This window comes from Staurois parvus, unplaced genomic scaffold, assembly GCF_062004578.1.
Source record: "Staurois parvus isolate SC_StPar_1 unplaced genomic scaffold, SC_StPar_1.0 ptg000190l, whole genome shotgun sequence".
In the NCBI taxonomy this organism is placed as follows: Eukaryota; Metazoa; Chordata; class Amphibia; order Anura; family Ranidae; genus Staurois; species Staurois parvus.
In genome coordinates this window covers 1975263-1990036 of record NW_028317986.1, presented here as the reverse complement: position 1 = coordinate 1990036, position 14774 = coordinate 1975263, and the positions used below count along the sequence as shown (strand labels likewise).

At 39.4% G+C, this 14774-nt stretch overlaps 1 protein-coding gene across 1 annotated transcript in view; it reads right to left on the bottom strand.

Annotated features, from left to right (window-relative positions):
* Positions 1-1763: 1763 nt before the first annotated feature.
* LOC149461977 (insulin-like growth factor-binding protein 5) overlaps positions 1764-14774 on the bottom strand; it is a 53317-nt gene continuing 40306 nt past the window's right edge. Inside the window, exons 2-4 of the mRNA XM_089677610.1 lie at positions 12269-12480; positions 10540-10659; positions 1764-8369 (exon numbers count right to left, since the gene is read on the bottom strand). Coding sequence (XP_089533736.1) covers positions 8238-8369; positions 10540-10659; positions 12269-12480 — 464 coding nt within the window. The 3' untranslated portion in view covers positions 1764-8237. The remainder of the gene's footprint in view (positions 8370-10539; positions 10660-12268; positions 12481-14774) is intronic.

The following is a 14774-nucleotide window of genomic DNA, read 5'->3' as shown; positions in this document are numbered from 1 at the left end:
TGCGTGTGTGGGGTGGTGTTCCTCAATATCCCCATAGTGCGTGTGTGGGGTGATGTTCCTCAATATCCCCACAGTGCGTGTGGGGTGATGTTCCTCAATATCCCCATAGTGCATGTGTGAGGTGGTGTTCCTCAATATCCCCACAGTGCGTGTGCGGTGATGTTCCTCAATATCCCTATAGTGCATGTGTGGGGTGGTGTTCCTCAATATCTCCATAGTGCGTGTGTGGGATGTTGTTCCTCAATATCCCCATAGTGCGTGTGTGGGGTGGTGTTCCTCAATATCCCCATAGTGCGTGTGTAGGGTGGTGTTCCTCAATATCCCCATAGTGCGTGTGTGAGGTGGTGTTCCTCAATATCCCCATAGTGCGTGTGTGGGGTGGTGTTCCCCAATATCCCCATAGTGCGTGTGTGGGGTGATGTTCCTCAATGTCCCCATAGTACGTGTGTGGGGTGGTGTTCCTCAATATCCCCATAGTACGTGTGTGGGGTGGTGTTCCTCAATATCCACCATAGTGCTTGTGTGGGGTGGTGTTCCTCAATATCCCCATAGTGCTTGTGTGGGGTGGTGTTCCTCAATATCCCCATAGTGCTTGTGTGAGGTGGTGTTCCTCAATACCCCCATAGTGTGTGTGTGGGGTGGTGTTCCTCAATATCACCATAGTGCTTTTGCTTATGTAGGGTTGTACTCCCAATATGCTTCATGTGAACTCGTTTCACTGTTTTGCAGTTATTCCAATAAGCTGTGCCTAGCATATGTCAGACCTATCATCTGGTAAATAGGTCCTCCTATTACAGTTCTTCATCTGCCAGACTTTGCTGAGGGATCCAGAGGACCAGTATGGGCTGTCCCTGAAAGTCTGTTAGCTGGTCAACCCCTGATGAGCCATGAGTGAGCTGGAACATTCCTTAACAAATATGCTGAGCAAGCTTCTAGAAGGGCTATTACTTGCAGGTCGTTGCCTGAGGTTGGAGTGGCCTTCTGGGGCTAGAATGTGCCATCAGATCTAAATGGACCTAACCCACGCTGTGCTTGTAAAAGAGACCACGGTGCTGGGGACAGTGGAGTATATGTAGGAACCTAGTCTGAAGCTACAGCCCCCTACCTGGTACTGAGAAGACACAGGAACTGCTGTTGTATTGGATGCTAGCCTGCTATGCATGCTATGCATACCGCAGCCTGAAAAAGACAATTTTTTGGGTTTTCATCCCTGTTTATACAATAAAGTTTTTAAAACACATCCGTGGACTGGACTACCTTTTCTACAAGAAATGAGCATAATGCCTGGGGGACAATGTGATCTCAAACAAGGATTCCATTTCTACACACAAGGCCCAATGGAGTGGAGTCTTGCTACAGTAGGACATCAAAATGGACATGACAGGTGAACAGGGCTGAAAACTCAAGGGTGGAGACCTCACTGATGAAGTCCAAAAGCTTCAAGAAGTCAGTGAATGACTTAGAAAAAAAATCTATATCTGTCTTCTACTAAATTTCGCAAAAAGGCCAATTAAGAAAAAATATATTATTTATATATTTTTTTTCTTCTTTTTTGTGGTGGACTTTGATTTGTCTCAAATCTGTAGATTTAATTTTAGAAATACATTTTAATTAAAAACATTAATTATAAAAATGGTATACATAACTTTATTAAATAAATGCTTTGTCATGACAAAAAAAAAAAAAGAAAAAAAAGAAAAAAAAGGGATCAAGATCGGATGAATAACATAAATTATAAGATGAATAAATAGCATACAGCAATCTTCACTTTTGTAATAAAATGCAAGATTTTTTTTCTTCTTTTATTAAGTACAAAATGTTAAACAGAACTTACAGTTTCCATCGTGTTCAGATTTCAACAAGCTTTTTTTTTTTAACTTCTTAAACTATATAATTTTTTTATTTTTATTTTTTTACACCGGTTATGATTATGAATAACTGTAATGTAAAGATGAATAAAATGAACCCAAACAATAACAGAGATACAGGGTCCTGTAAATGGATGCAGTGAAAACTGAAATTGCAGAATGGATATAAATGGAGTCCAATTGTAAAAAATGGTGTTGTGGGAAATCTTGTGTTAAATGTACTGTAGGTGACTAGGTATCTGACATTGTTAAAATGATTGCAAAAAATAAAAAATAAAATTAAAAACTGTAAGTGAATGGTCAGCTGATTTGATATAAAGTCCACTGGCTGAAGACGTGTGAAAGAATTTATTTAAAAAATAGTGCAAAAATACTCCTGAAGTAGTGGTTAAAAAAAAAAAAAAAAAAAACACACAACGCACAAAGTCCATATTGCTGCATTACCAAAAAACAAAACAAAAAATAAAAAACAGAAAAACAAAAAGAAAAACTTTCACAAGATGTGTTATTCTAACCGGTAACATTCTTTGATTAGGGATGAACACATTTGAACTTGAAAAGTTTTATTTACAGATTTTAAATAAGTGACATCTCCCCCATTATTTAAATGCTCTATTTTCTTCTGGAAAAATAGGACTGATTTTTAGAATTTGGCTAATTAAATCTCAAACACATGTTTTTGCTAACCCTGAAGTGCCAGAGATCACTGCCTGACTTTAAAAGTAATTTTATTTTTTACTTTATTAGCCTGAAAATATTTCTGTTCACAAAAAAAAATAATGTATGCAATACCTAGATACTGTTTAGGTGGATCTTGTTCTTATTGGCTAATATTATCATACCTACATGTAACAAAATATTTATATTTTTCACTAGGCCCAATCACTCCACTAACAAAATAGACTTCTGAAAATGTACATTTATATTTTTCTTATTTCTAAATATATTCTTTTTTTTTTTTTACTGGGACTTTTATATATATATATTATTCTACCCTCACAGATCTGACATCAATAAGCTCTCAAATCGTAACAATACTCAAACACTTGCAGATTACCAGCCAACTATAACCTGAAAAAGAATGATAGCAAAAGGTGTGTTCTTTCTCTATTGGCAAAAACAAAAAAAAAATGTAAAAAAAAAAATTATATATATATATTAGTGAAGCAAAAAACTGAATTTTTTTTTTGCAAGGTATTAAAGCAGCCTTAACAGATTACTGAGTGCTGCTAGAGTATGCAGGTGCTTAGAGCTTCCTTCCCCTGTGTGTGTCTGCTGCCACTGGCAATACCCGCTATGCAGTGAAAAGATGCACCAACAGTTGTGCTTACACTATTAATTCTCTGGTTGAGTTTTAAAAATCTGTTGAATTTAGGTGACCGTATCCAAGTTTTTAAAAAAATATATTTAAACTAAATTCTGTAATTTTTTTTTAAATTTTCCAAACTACTAATAAGGAATTACAACTGGGATAATGCATGCAAAAAATAGATCACAATTCGAAATGACCTCTACAAAGTATCCATGACATAATTGTAGAAGCCAAATATGGTCTTCATAATGAAAGGTCATGCAATCTGCTCCCTTCACAATAAGCCCATTGCAAATTAGCCGTAAATCAGGAATCCTTTCTTGTGTTCTCGAAATCAAAAAATAAGATGTAATGAAAAAGACGTATCAACTTGACCATAGAATGGTGTAGGCTAGCCTTTCTCAACCTTTTATACTAGAGGAACCCTTACTAAATCCAATTCATCGGTGGTCAAATGGGACAATGCCCCTTACATTGGTGGTCAAGAGGAATGCAACCCAAGAATGCCACCCTTAAAGACAGCTAAAAAGTGCCATGCTTTTGACTCTGCCTAGTGGCGTTGGCCTGGGAACTATGAAGGCATCAGATAGGTCAATGAGCTACAACTCAAGGAACCCCTAGGGTTCCACAGAACACTGGCTGAGAATGGCTAGTGTAGGCAATCTGGTAAGAGATAGCTTGCCAAAATAGCCTAGAGAGCAGACTAATAAAGTTTTGGCTCATGAAATTAAGGTTGCGTCATTAAATTAAGGTTTAATTCTGGTTCATGAAATTAAGGTTGCATCATTTGTTTGGCTAATTTTTTTTTTTTTTAGCGCTTCAGTTAAAGGGACACTAGACACAACGTTCATGAAAGCCCAGCTGCCGTAGTAGACATCCTCCAGTGCCCCCCTGTACCTACAGTGTGCCTGACCACTGCTCTGATCGGATACAGCCCCACAAAGATGCTATACATGCATGATATTAGGATTTGGCCAAGTATCCCCCCCGCCCCAATGATCTTGGAAATAGGTCCCTGAAGCTCTGAGCACTGCATTGTGGGAAGGGGAAGAAAAGGTGCACCTGTTGGTTCATTCATTGAAGTCTTGGCGCTGCAGTGGACTGCTGCAGTGGATGAAGACATTGTCCATATGAGCTAAGGGTACACCGTGGCCCTGTAGGGTGGCCAATTAGCAACCGTGAGGAAATTTTGAATGTGTGACCACGAAAAGCTTGTTTTGAGCTCACAGTTATTATTTTTGCTTGGAAAAAAAAAAAATGAATTTAAACTGGCTGCTAGGCATAAACGCATATTTAGAAGAATGTGTCCGACGATTAATATTGGATTTCATAGTATACACCAGACCCTCTTGCTCATCCTATTTTTACATTAAGTATGGTCTTACCAAGACCTGACATTTCCTAAAAACCAAAAAGCATAACATTCACTTTCTTTCTACAAGTTTACATAATTGGCACTTTTGTGGACTATTTGGGAATACGAGAAAAACCTGCAGTTATTCTACTGCCAAAAAAAAAAAAAGTAATATTCCACTGTTTATTAAGAGAACTATTAATTTTTAAAAGGTAATAAATAGTCCAACAGATAATTGGCTATTACCCTTTTTCCAAAATATCTGAAGCTCTCTAAATTCGTTTAAACTACAATACTTATCAAATATATCTATTTTTTTTATAGCATCATTATCGTTCTGTCCATATTGTCTCTACTTCTTTACCCAATTTGATAGACAATGTATGTGCTCATTTAATTTTAGGAAAAAAAAAAGTTATGTTCTCAAAAAGACTACTCAAAACTACTTTGAAAAGGCAGTTTTGGTTTATTTTTTTTTTAAAAATCACGGTACAAAATATAAATTAAAAAAAAAAAAAACACAATAAAAAAATAGTTGGAGAGAATATCAAACAATCTCTACCAACAGTGAAAAAACTGGACAGCATTACTGAAAAAGACAACAGCCAGAGTAAGGATTTGCATCTTTTGTCCTATGTGGTGATCGGGGGCGGACTGACAACTCAGGGGGCCCCCGGGCAGTAGGGGATCATGGGGCCCCTGTGTCCTCGCCCTCACTCAAACCACACCCAAAAAAGCCTATGAAAGGTACCAGGGGCATCTCATAGACACCGGGCCCTCGGGCAGTGCCCGAGTACCCAAATGGTCAGTCCACCCCTGGTGGTGATTGGACAAATATTAGACCTGGATGGTACAGATTTTTATTTCACTCTTTGGATAAACTTTAAAAGTGGAAGGGAGGGGAACTTCAACATCTAATCAACAACTATCCTGGAACATCTGAAACCACAAAGTTCTTCCACCTTTAGATAACTTCTCGAGCTTATAGACTTGAACAAGTGCTCCTTAAACTCTCAAATAGTTGCATTTAATTTCTTTGTCCTGGATATGTATTGATAAATACAGATGTGGTTACATTTTTTTTCTTAAAATTAAGCAGGATATAACAGAATCCTGTACAGAATATTCCAGGGCAACAGAAATGAAAAAAAAAAAAAACTAAAACATGGAAACCCATCCCATGTGTAAAAAATGTTGAAAAGGAAAAAAGCTACAAAAGAAAGTCTAAGTGGTTTACAAAAACTGCAAGAGACACGTGGAAAAGCATTATACCAAAGTCTTCTGAAGGTGGAAAACTCTTAGCAGAAGGATGTTCGTTAATTCCATGGTTCATTTTGGCCAGGAACCCCAAGTCATGACAATATAAACCCAACTCTGACCTTTCAACGGTTGACGGCTACCCAAGTCCCAGCTTGTTAAGCCAGTCTGAAAAGTTGAAAGACCCTTTTTTGCAAAGCCAATTTAGAGCAAGTAATTTAAAAAAAGGGGTATGCCACTGGTCACTAACACTAATCAGCAATATATATTTGACCAAAAAAAAAAAAAAGTTACAGGAGTAATATACAAAGCTTTCAAGAAATGTTGCAACACACACACACAGCAGAAAACATTCAGAAATTGCTGAGCTTAAGAGAAAAAAAACAGAAGTCCATCAAACATTCCAACCGAACCTCTAGTGTTAAATTCGGCCAGCGTCTTCCATTTCACTTTTTGCAAAGTCCGTGTGCTAACTTATTGTCTTGCATTTTTCCCCATTCAGAAACTGAAAGGCAGCGAGTCAAGGAATGCCAAGCATAACTATCAGCAATGCTACTTAATGAAGTCTACAGCTGGTCATCCAATATGGCAAGATCGACTTTCCACTCCATAGTCCCAAACTTTGCAAGAGAGTTTTGAAGTCTGCAATCCAAAGCCAGTCTTGTTTTGTCCTTCAAGTTGTTGGGTTTGGGCATACAGATTTTTTTAATACGTTCTCAAATCATTCCATTTGTTTCCCCAACTGGAGTGTCATATGTTATTCATCAGGAACAAGAGAAACAGCTTTGTAACCACCATGTTCACCAAAGTTTATCATTCAAATGTTAGTAAATCTAACCATTGCTCCTGGCTTTAACTTCTTCCTAAACCTCTTACCAGTTCAGCATTAAAAAAAAAAAAGTGGCAGAAAAAGCTTCCTTATGGCTTTGTAAGACTTAGAAAAGTGGTATCTAAAGCCTTCATTTTTTTTTTTTAAAGCCCGAGTCAAACAAGAGATTGACTCAACCATTTTTTCCGATGCTTAAAGAAACAATCTTTCAACTTGTCCTTTTAGCTTATATTTTTCAACAAACCATTGAAACGTCAGTAAGAAAAACAGCACCAATTATTCTGCAAAACATAAAATGGGGGTTGGGGGGGGACTGGGAGAGAGCAGGCTGCTAAAAGTGCACTGTTGGCCTTTCGTATTACACATGGAACCTGAACTAGTGGGTGATGCCTTCAGCAATGGACCATTTTTAAAGATGTGTAGGCATACAAAGTGTTGGCAGCAAAGGGGGTTTGGGGAACTGTTATTTAATATTCTGCTGACTGGAGACAGAATAGAGAAGCTAAAAAAAAAAAAAATAAAAAAAAAAAAAAATAATATCACAGCTTCTCAGCAATTAATCCAAAAAAAAGGACTTTCTGCTGTCAGATTAAGTAATCAAGAGCACTAAAGGTGAATCTGCACACTCATCTTGAAATAAGTACTCAAGCAAAAATGGTGCCACGCTTCTAAGGACTGAAAACAAGCTGTTGTGTAGAGAATTCGGTCAAGTTTCTTTAAAACCATGCCTTGATTGACACAGAGTCAACACAACGAGAAAAATATTTATGAACAGAGAAAGCGCCGCCACTGTTCTTTAAGCATTATTCGTTTCATGGAGTGCATTGTTACAAGTGTCCTGTGCCCTGTCCCAAAAATAACTGGAAAAAAAAACAAAAAAAACACAACTTTGAAATTAAAGTGACAGGTAAACGATTTGTAGACCTTCAGTCAGTCAGTGAAAACAACCAAGATTTTGGTTCGTTTTCATCAACATCATTCAGTCTCCATGACTTTCAGTTTGTCGGCACTGACTGGGAGGGCAGGAAATGTCTGTCTGCATTGACAAGCTATCTTTCAAGGACTTTTGGTTGAGCCCTGGAAGCTTGTCAATTTTTTAAATTTTCTTTAAAAAAAAACAAAAAAAAATTACATTTTCTTTTCTCTGTTAGATGCGCTGCCATCTTCCTCAGTCAGATGATACAAAAAAAAAAAAAAATAAGAACAGCATGGAGCCAAGAAAAGCTTACTGGGAGTTTCCCCCTTGTCAAAAATAAAAAATATTTTAAAAAAACACGCAACAGATTCTGAAAACGGAAAAGCCTCAACTTTTTTAAATTCACTTTTTCCGTTGCCTCAAGCTTCACTCCGTTTTTATTTATTTCTTTTTTTATTCAACAGAAGTTCATCTTTCCTCAGCTTCTTCATCATTGTCTTTATTTTGTGTTATCTTCTGAAGCATTCAATATTTTTTTTTCCCATTGCTGATGAGATGAGGAAAAAAAAAAAATTAAAAAAAAAAAAAAAAAAAAAAAAGGAAAAATAATTTTCCTCTGGATATTCCAGGAACATGTAACAAAAAACAAGAGTGATCGTGTCCACCTGGGCCGTCTTAGCGTTACTGAGATTGTGGCAGGATCATTCGATGTTGCTGCTGTCGAAGCTGTGGCACTGCAGGTCACCGGCGGCATAATCGCTTCCAGGAAGCTTAAGTCCGTATTTATCTACGCACCAGCAGATCCCACGCTTGCGACCTCTGGAGGGCTTGCACTGTCAGGTAAAAAAAAAAATAGTTTTAAGAAAATGGACTTTCTGAAAGGAAAACAAAACATAAATTTTAAAGCAGATCTTCACCCTGAAAAACATTATCCCGCCACTCCTCCCCTCCTCTGGTCCTCAAGCTTTTTTTCTCCTACATTAAAATTTTTTTCCCCAGGAAAAAAAGCTCCCTTGACCCTAATGCATGTCATTCACCTAGGCCAGTGGTCTCAAAACTGCGACCCTATACTTGCTTTTATCTGGCCCTTGGGGCATTATTCCCCCCACTGTCAGCAACAGTGGGGCATAGTTTCTGCCACTGACAACGGGGCACTTTTCTTCCCACTGGTACCAATGATGGGGCACTATTCCTCCCACTGATACCAATGATGGGGCACTATTCCTCCCACTGATACCAATGATGGGGCACTATTCCTCCCATTAACACCAATGATGGGGCACTATTCCTCCCACTGATACCAATGATGGGGCACGATTCCTCCCACTGACACCAATGATGGGGCACTATTCCTCCCACTGACACCAATGATGGGGCACTATTCCTCCCACTGACACCAATGATGGGGCACTATTCCTCCCACTGACACCAATGATGGGGCACTATTCCTCCCACTGATACCAATGATGGGGCACTATTCCTCCCACTGACACCAATGATGGGGCACTATTCCTCCCATTAACACCAATGATGGGGCACTATTCCTCCCAATAACATCAATGACGGTGAACTATTCCTCCCACTGATACCAATGACGGGACGTGATTCCTCCCATTGACACCAATGATGGGGCACTATTCCTCCCATTGACACCAATAATGGGGCGCTATTCCTCCCATTGACACCAATGATGGGGCACTATTCCTCCCATTTACACCGATGATGGGGCACTATTCCTCCCATTGACAGCAATGATGGGGCGCTATTCCTCCCATTGACACCAATGATGGGGCGCTATTCCTCCCATTGACACCAATGATGGGGCACTATTCCTCCCATTAACACCAATGATGGGGCACTATTCCTCCCACTAACACCAATGATGGGGCACTATTCCTCCCACTGACACCAATGATGGGGCACTATTCCTCCCATTAACACCAATGATGGGGCACTATTCCTCCCACTGACACCAATGATGGGGCACTATTCCTCCCATTGACACCAATGATGGGGCACTATTCCTCCCATTGACACCAATGATGGGGCACTATTCCTCCCATTGACACCAATGATGGGGCACTAAAACTCCTATTGACCTTCTTTACTCCCACTGACCACAGTGCGGCCCCCCTAAAGTTTGAAGATCAGTAAACTGACCCATTGTTTTGGAAAACCCTGGCCTAAGCGAACGGTGTACACTTTCCTCCCTTTGCCTCCTGGGATATGCACATCACATATCCTAGGAGGCATATTACTTCATTCAACGCTGAATCCACTGGGTGGGTAAGTATCTAAAATATGCTGAACTCAGGTAAGCAGGGGTCAAAAAAAGGAGAAAATTATATATATTTACATATGTGGTGGGGAGATAAAGGATATACCGGTATTCTTTAATACTAAAAATTTTGAAAATCTGCCAAATGTTTTTTTTTGGTAATTAAAAACACAAATTTAATCACCAGTCATAAGTTCTCCAAATATCCCTATCAAGAATCCAAAAGAAGGAGCAGGATACAGTGAGATCTGTTTAATTGTGTAATCTCCATAAAAACATAGCACAGACTGACCAAGGCCTAAGGCGAAAATGAGCTGCTTTAAACTTCATAAGCTCGAGTTGGCATGGGAGGAGGAAATGGACCTCAAAATTAGGTCCTAAGACAAAAGAAGAGACCCGATGAGGATCAGACACCTGCTCCGCCCCAACCAAAAGGGAGACATCTACTATTTCATTTTCAAACATTTTTTCTTCCTGAAGATTTACAATGAAAGAGGTGAAAAAAAAAATGAAATGTGAGACGATCTGCCAACCTTCCACACCCACCTGAAAATCTTTCTGCCCTAGGCCCTCACCTAAGTGACCTTTCCACAAAACCAGGCTTGTGTACAGATGACAGATACTTTTCAATATTACTAATCAAAGAAAGGCAAAGGTCCTTTGTTGTTGATACTTTCATGCTAGGTTGATGAATGCGAGTCTGTGACATTTTGAGATGTTCTTACTTGTTTCCTTTTGAAGAATCCTTTACGGTCACAGTTGGGAATATAGAATGCCCTTGGATACACGCGATGAGACATCTTCATGTCCTGCATAACGGTCTCCATCTGTCTACGGCAAGGACCCTGGAAAACAAAATGTATTGATGCTTAGTCATTGTAGGAGAAAGAGGTTCATTTCACTAGCTTTTCACTTTAATGCCCATTTGCAGACAGGAATTTTATTCTTAGGTTTGAATACGGTGTGAAAGGTTTAGAACGTTTAGCACGTTTTTATTGCTACATTGAGAGATTTCCACTTACAGCAGCGGTGGAACTAAAAGGGTCACAAAGGTCACTTGCGACCATTCCCTGATGTTCCACCCCTCCAAGATTGCAGGAAAGGGGCTCACTGCAGAACATGTGAAAGCCCCACGACAGGAGTAAAGGGCTCCGGGAGTCTCAGGGGGATCTTCATGGTTTCTTGCACCAGAGCCCTGAAGGTTCTAGTCACGCCTCTTACAGTATGTCTGAGTGACACACTATGATACGCACTGGTGTGTGTAGGGTAGCACTGGACCAGTAAAAGTGGGATATATGTACTTCTTGGATTTAAACCAGAGTGACTCGTCCTTCAAAGGATTTGAGAAACAATGAATGGGCAATGTAGGCTGAACCTTGTTCAGTTTTTTGGCTGATGCCTCTTTGATAGTCTCAAAAGAGGACATGCAGTAGATATCAAACTTTGGAGTGAGTGCTGAGGAGCATCCGGTAAAAAAATTAATGGCATAAAAGTTCTAGTCCAAATTTTCTTTAGACCAAATTGTCTTGCTGAAGATAATGGATCTGACAGCTCAGATCAAGCTCAGTTATAGGCATCTTTCCTAATGAGATCTCACCGCTAGCTCACTGGTATCTATGACTTCAGCCCTCAAGGGGGAGGCATTTCCTTCGAATGCATTGGCTTTCCAATTCTTTATATTAATAAAACTTTGAGCCAAAACTGAAGTGTCATGAACTTTTGTACTGGGCACCCTCAACATGGCAAAGTTTGATATACTATGATACTACGAAGAAATTAAAAATGGACCCAGACAGAAAGACACAGCAATAAAACCAATCAAGGTTCCAACCCCTCCCAACTATACTATAAAAAAATATATATAAGCTTTTTGTTGCCACCTCTGTCTCCTTTGAGGTATTTCCATCATTTACTGTCCCTCTGACTCTATGTCACTAGGATAGGATACAAAAAGGAATCTCCCCAATGGGGACAAGAAGAAAAAACCTGAAAGTGAGTTGTATCTTTCCCAACTCCATCCAAAACAAAAGGAAAACTTGGACCAAATTTGCATGGGTTCATGAAAAAACACAACTATTGGATTTTGTGGTTGGATCTTGTTTTACACAGCCACTTGCAGGCCGATACTCAATAGTTTTGTATGAAAAATACAACTATAGAAAATTGACCTATGGATAAAATTCACCAGAACCCCAACAGGCAAGATTTTACTAAAAACCCATTGTGGCTCCACACAGGAATGTTAGCCACAGTCATTGGTGTCAAATGGAAAAAGGCTCCTAAGATGAAGATTGCCACGAGATGGCAGAGTTAAATGCAAGCAGCAGAATTTGGATGGACCCTTCCATTGACTCTTACTATTAAAAAAACAAAAACCAAACCAAAAAACTAATTTAACACAAGTGTTCAACCTGTCACATGTTCTTCAACCAGTCATTGACACCTTTCACTCACCATCTCCGACTCGATGCTGTACTCGGGTGAAGAGTGAGTCTGGCCTTTGTTCTCCACAGACACGATCCTCGAGGCAGACTGCTTTTTTTGACGGAAGTTGTTCAGGGCGATGGCTTTGTGTTCCGAGACCCCACGGCCCCCTTTGCGTGGCTTTGTTGGGTAGGTTTCTTCTGTCTCTGATGTAGTTGGGTCTTCCTCCCTGGACTCCCGCTCTACAAGAGATTGGAAACTTTGAGCCCTCGCAAGACACAAATGGCAAACCATTCCTAAAAGGGAACTAAATGTATTTAATGTTCTACAATTCAAAACATGAAGCTATACATTATGCTAATAAATATGAAAGGCTGTAAATCAGAACATGCATTTGGAAAGCAGTCACCGATGTAAATATGGCCACATATGGAGAACAAGGATGCCAGCACTGTAAACATGGCTACATATGGAGAACAAGTATGTCATCTCTGTAAACATGGCTACATATGGAGAACAAGGATGTCATCTCTGTAAATATGGCTACATATGGAAAGCAGGGATAGAACCACTATAAATATGGCTACATATGGAGAACAAGGATGTCAGCACTGTAAATATGGCTACATATGGAGAACAAGGATGCCACCATTATAAATATGGCTACATATGGAGAACAATGATATCATCACTGTAAATATGACTACATATGGAGAACAAGGATGCCATCTCTGTAAATATGACTACATATGGAGAACAAGGATGTCATCTCTGTAAATATGACTACATATGGAGAACAAGGATGCCACCATTATAAATATGGCTACATATGGAGAACAGTGATATATTAATGTAATTGTATATTATAAGTAGTGATGTCACCACTTGAAATATAATTAAATATGGAGAGCAGTGACATCAATACTGTAAATATAGTTGTATATGAAGTTCAATGAAGTCACCGTTGTAAACCTGTATATGGAGAACAGTGATGTCACTGCTGTAAATATAACCTGTATATGGAGAACAGTGATGTCACCGCTGTAAATATAACCTGTATATGGAGAGCAGTGAAGTCACTACTGTAAATATAACCTGTATATGGAGAGCAGTGATGTCACTACTGTAAATATAACCTGTATATGGAGAGCAGTGAAGTCACTACTGTAAATATAACCTGTATATGGAGAGCAGTGAAGTCACTACTGTAAATATAACCTGTATATGGAGAGCAGTGATGTCACTACTGTAAATATAACCTGTATATGGAGAGCAGTGATGTCACTACTGTAAATATAACCTGTATATGGAGAGCAGTGATGTCACTACTGTAAATATAACCTGTATACGGAGAGCAGTGATGTCACTACTGTAAATATAGCAGCATACGGCGCTCAGTGAAGTCACCATAACCTGTATATAGAGAGCAGGAATGTCACTGCTGCAAGTATAACCTGTGTATAAAAGTAACGTGTCACCATTGGAAATATGATTGTATATCATGAATGCTGCTGCCAGACTCATCCACCTTACCAACCGTTCCATATCTGCCATCCCTCTCTGCCAATCCCTCCACTGGCTTCCCATTGCCCAACAAATAAAATTCAAAACATTAACAATAACATATAAAACCATTTATAACTGTGCCCCAAATTACATCACCAATCTGGTCTCCAAATATCACCCAAACCGTCCTCTCCGCTCCTCCCACGACCTCCTGCTCTCTAGCTCCCTCGTCTCCTCCTCCCATGCTCGCCTCCAGGACTTCTCCGGGGCTTCTCCCATCCTCTGGAACTCCCTACCCAAATCTATCTCACCATCGCCTACTCTGCTCACTTTTAGGCGATCTCTGAAAACCGATCTCTTCAGGGAAGCCTATCCTACCCTCAGCTAATAACGGAATTTTCTACTCCTCCTCGCAGTCCATCCCCCACAGTTATTACCTTTTGTACCACCAGCCCCTCCCTCCTAGATTGTAAGCTCCAAGGAGCAGGGCCCTCCTAACCCTCTTGTATTAAACTGTATTGTTGCTGTATTGTCTCCCGTTATATTGTAAAGCGCTGAGCAAACTGTTGGCGCGATATAAATCCTGTATAATAATAATAATATGGAGGATAGTTATTTTTCCACTGAGCAGTGATGTCATCACTGTACAATATGACTGTATATAGAATGCAGTGATGTCATCACTGTACAATATGACTGTATATAGAATGCAGTGATGTCACCACTTTAAACATTACTGTATATAGAATGCAGTGATGTCACCAATGTAAATATGACTTTATATAAAGAGGCGTGATTTTTTTTATTATATAGGACATCACATATACTAACAGAAGTGGAAAGCAGATGGGTAACTCTTGGAAAATATCATTACAATTTACAGTAGTGTTGTCATTCCTGTAAAATACAATTGAATTACAGAGCAGTAATTATATTCCCCTCCTATACTCCCTCAGGGACTAATGTCAATGAACTATGCATTCCACGGCCCTGAAAATGATTTCGACTCTCTACCACTATTCATGACAGC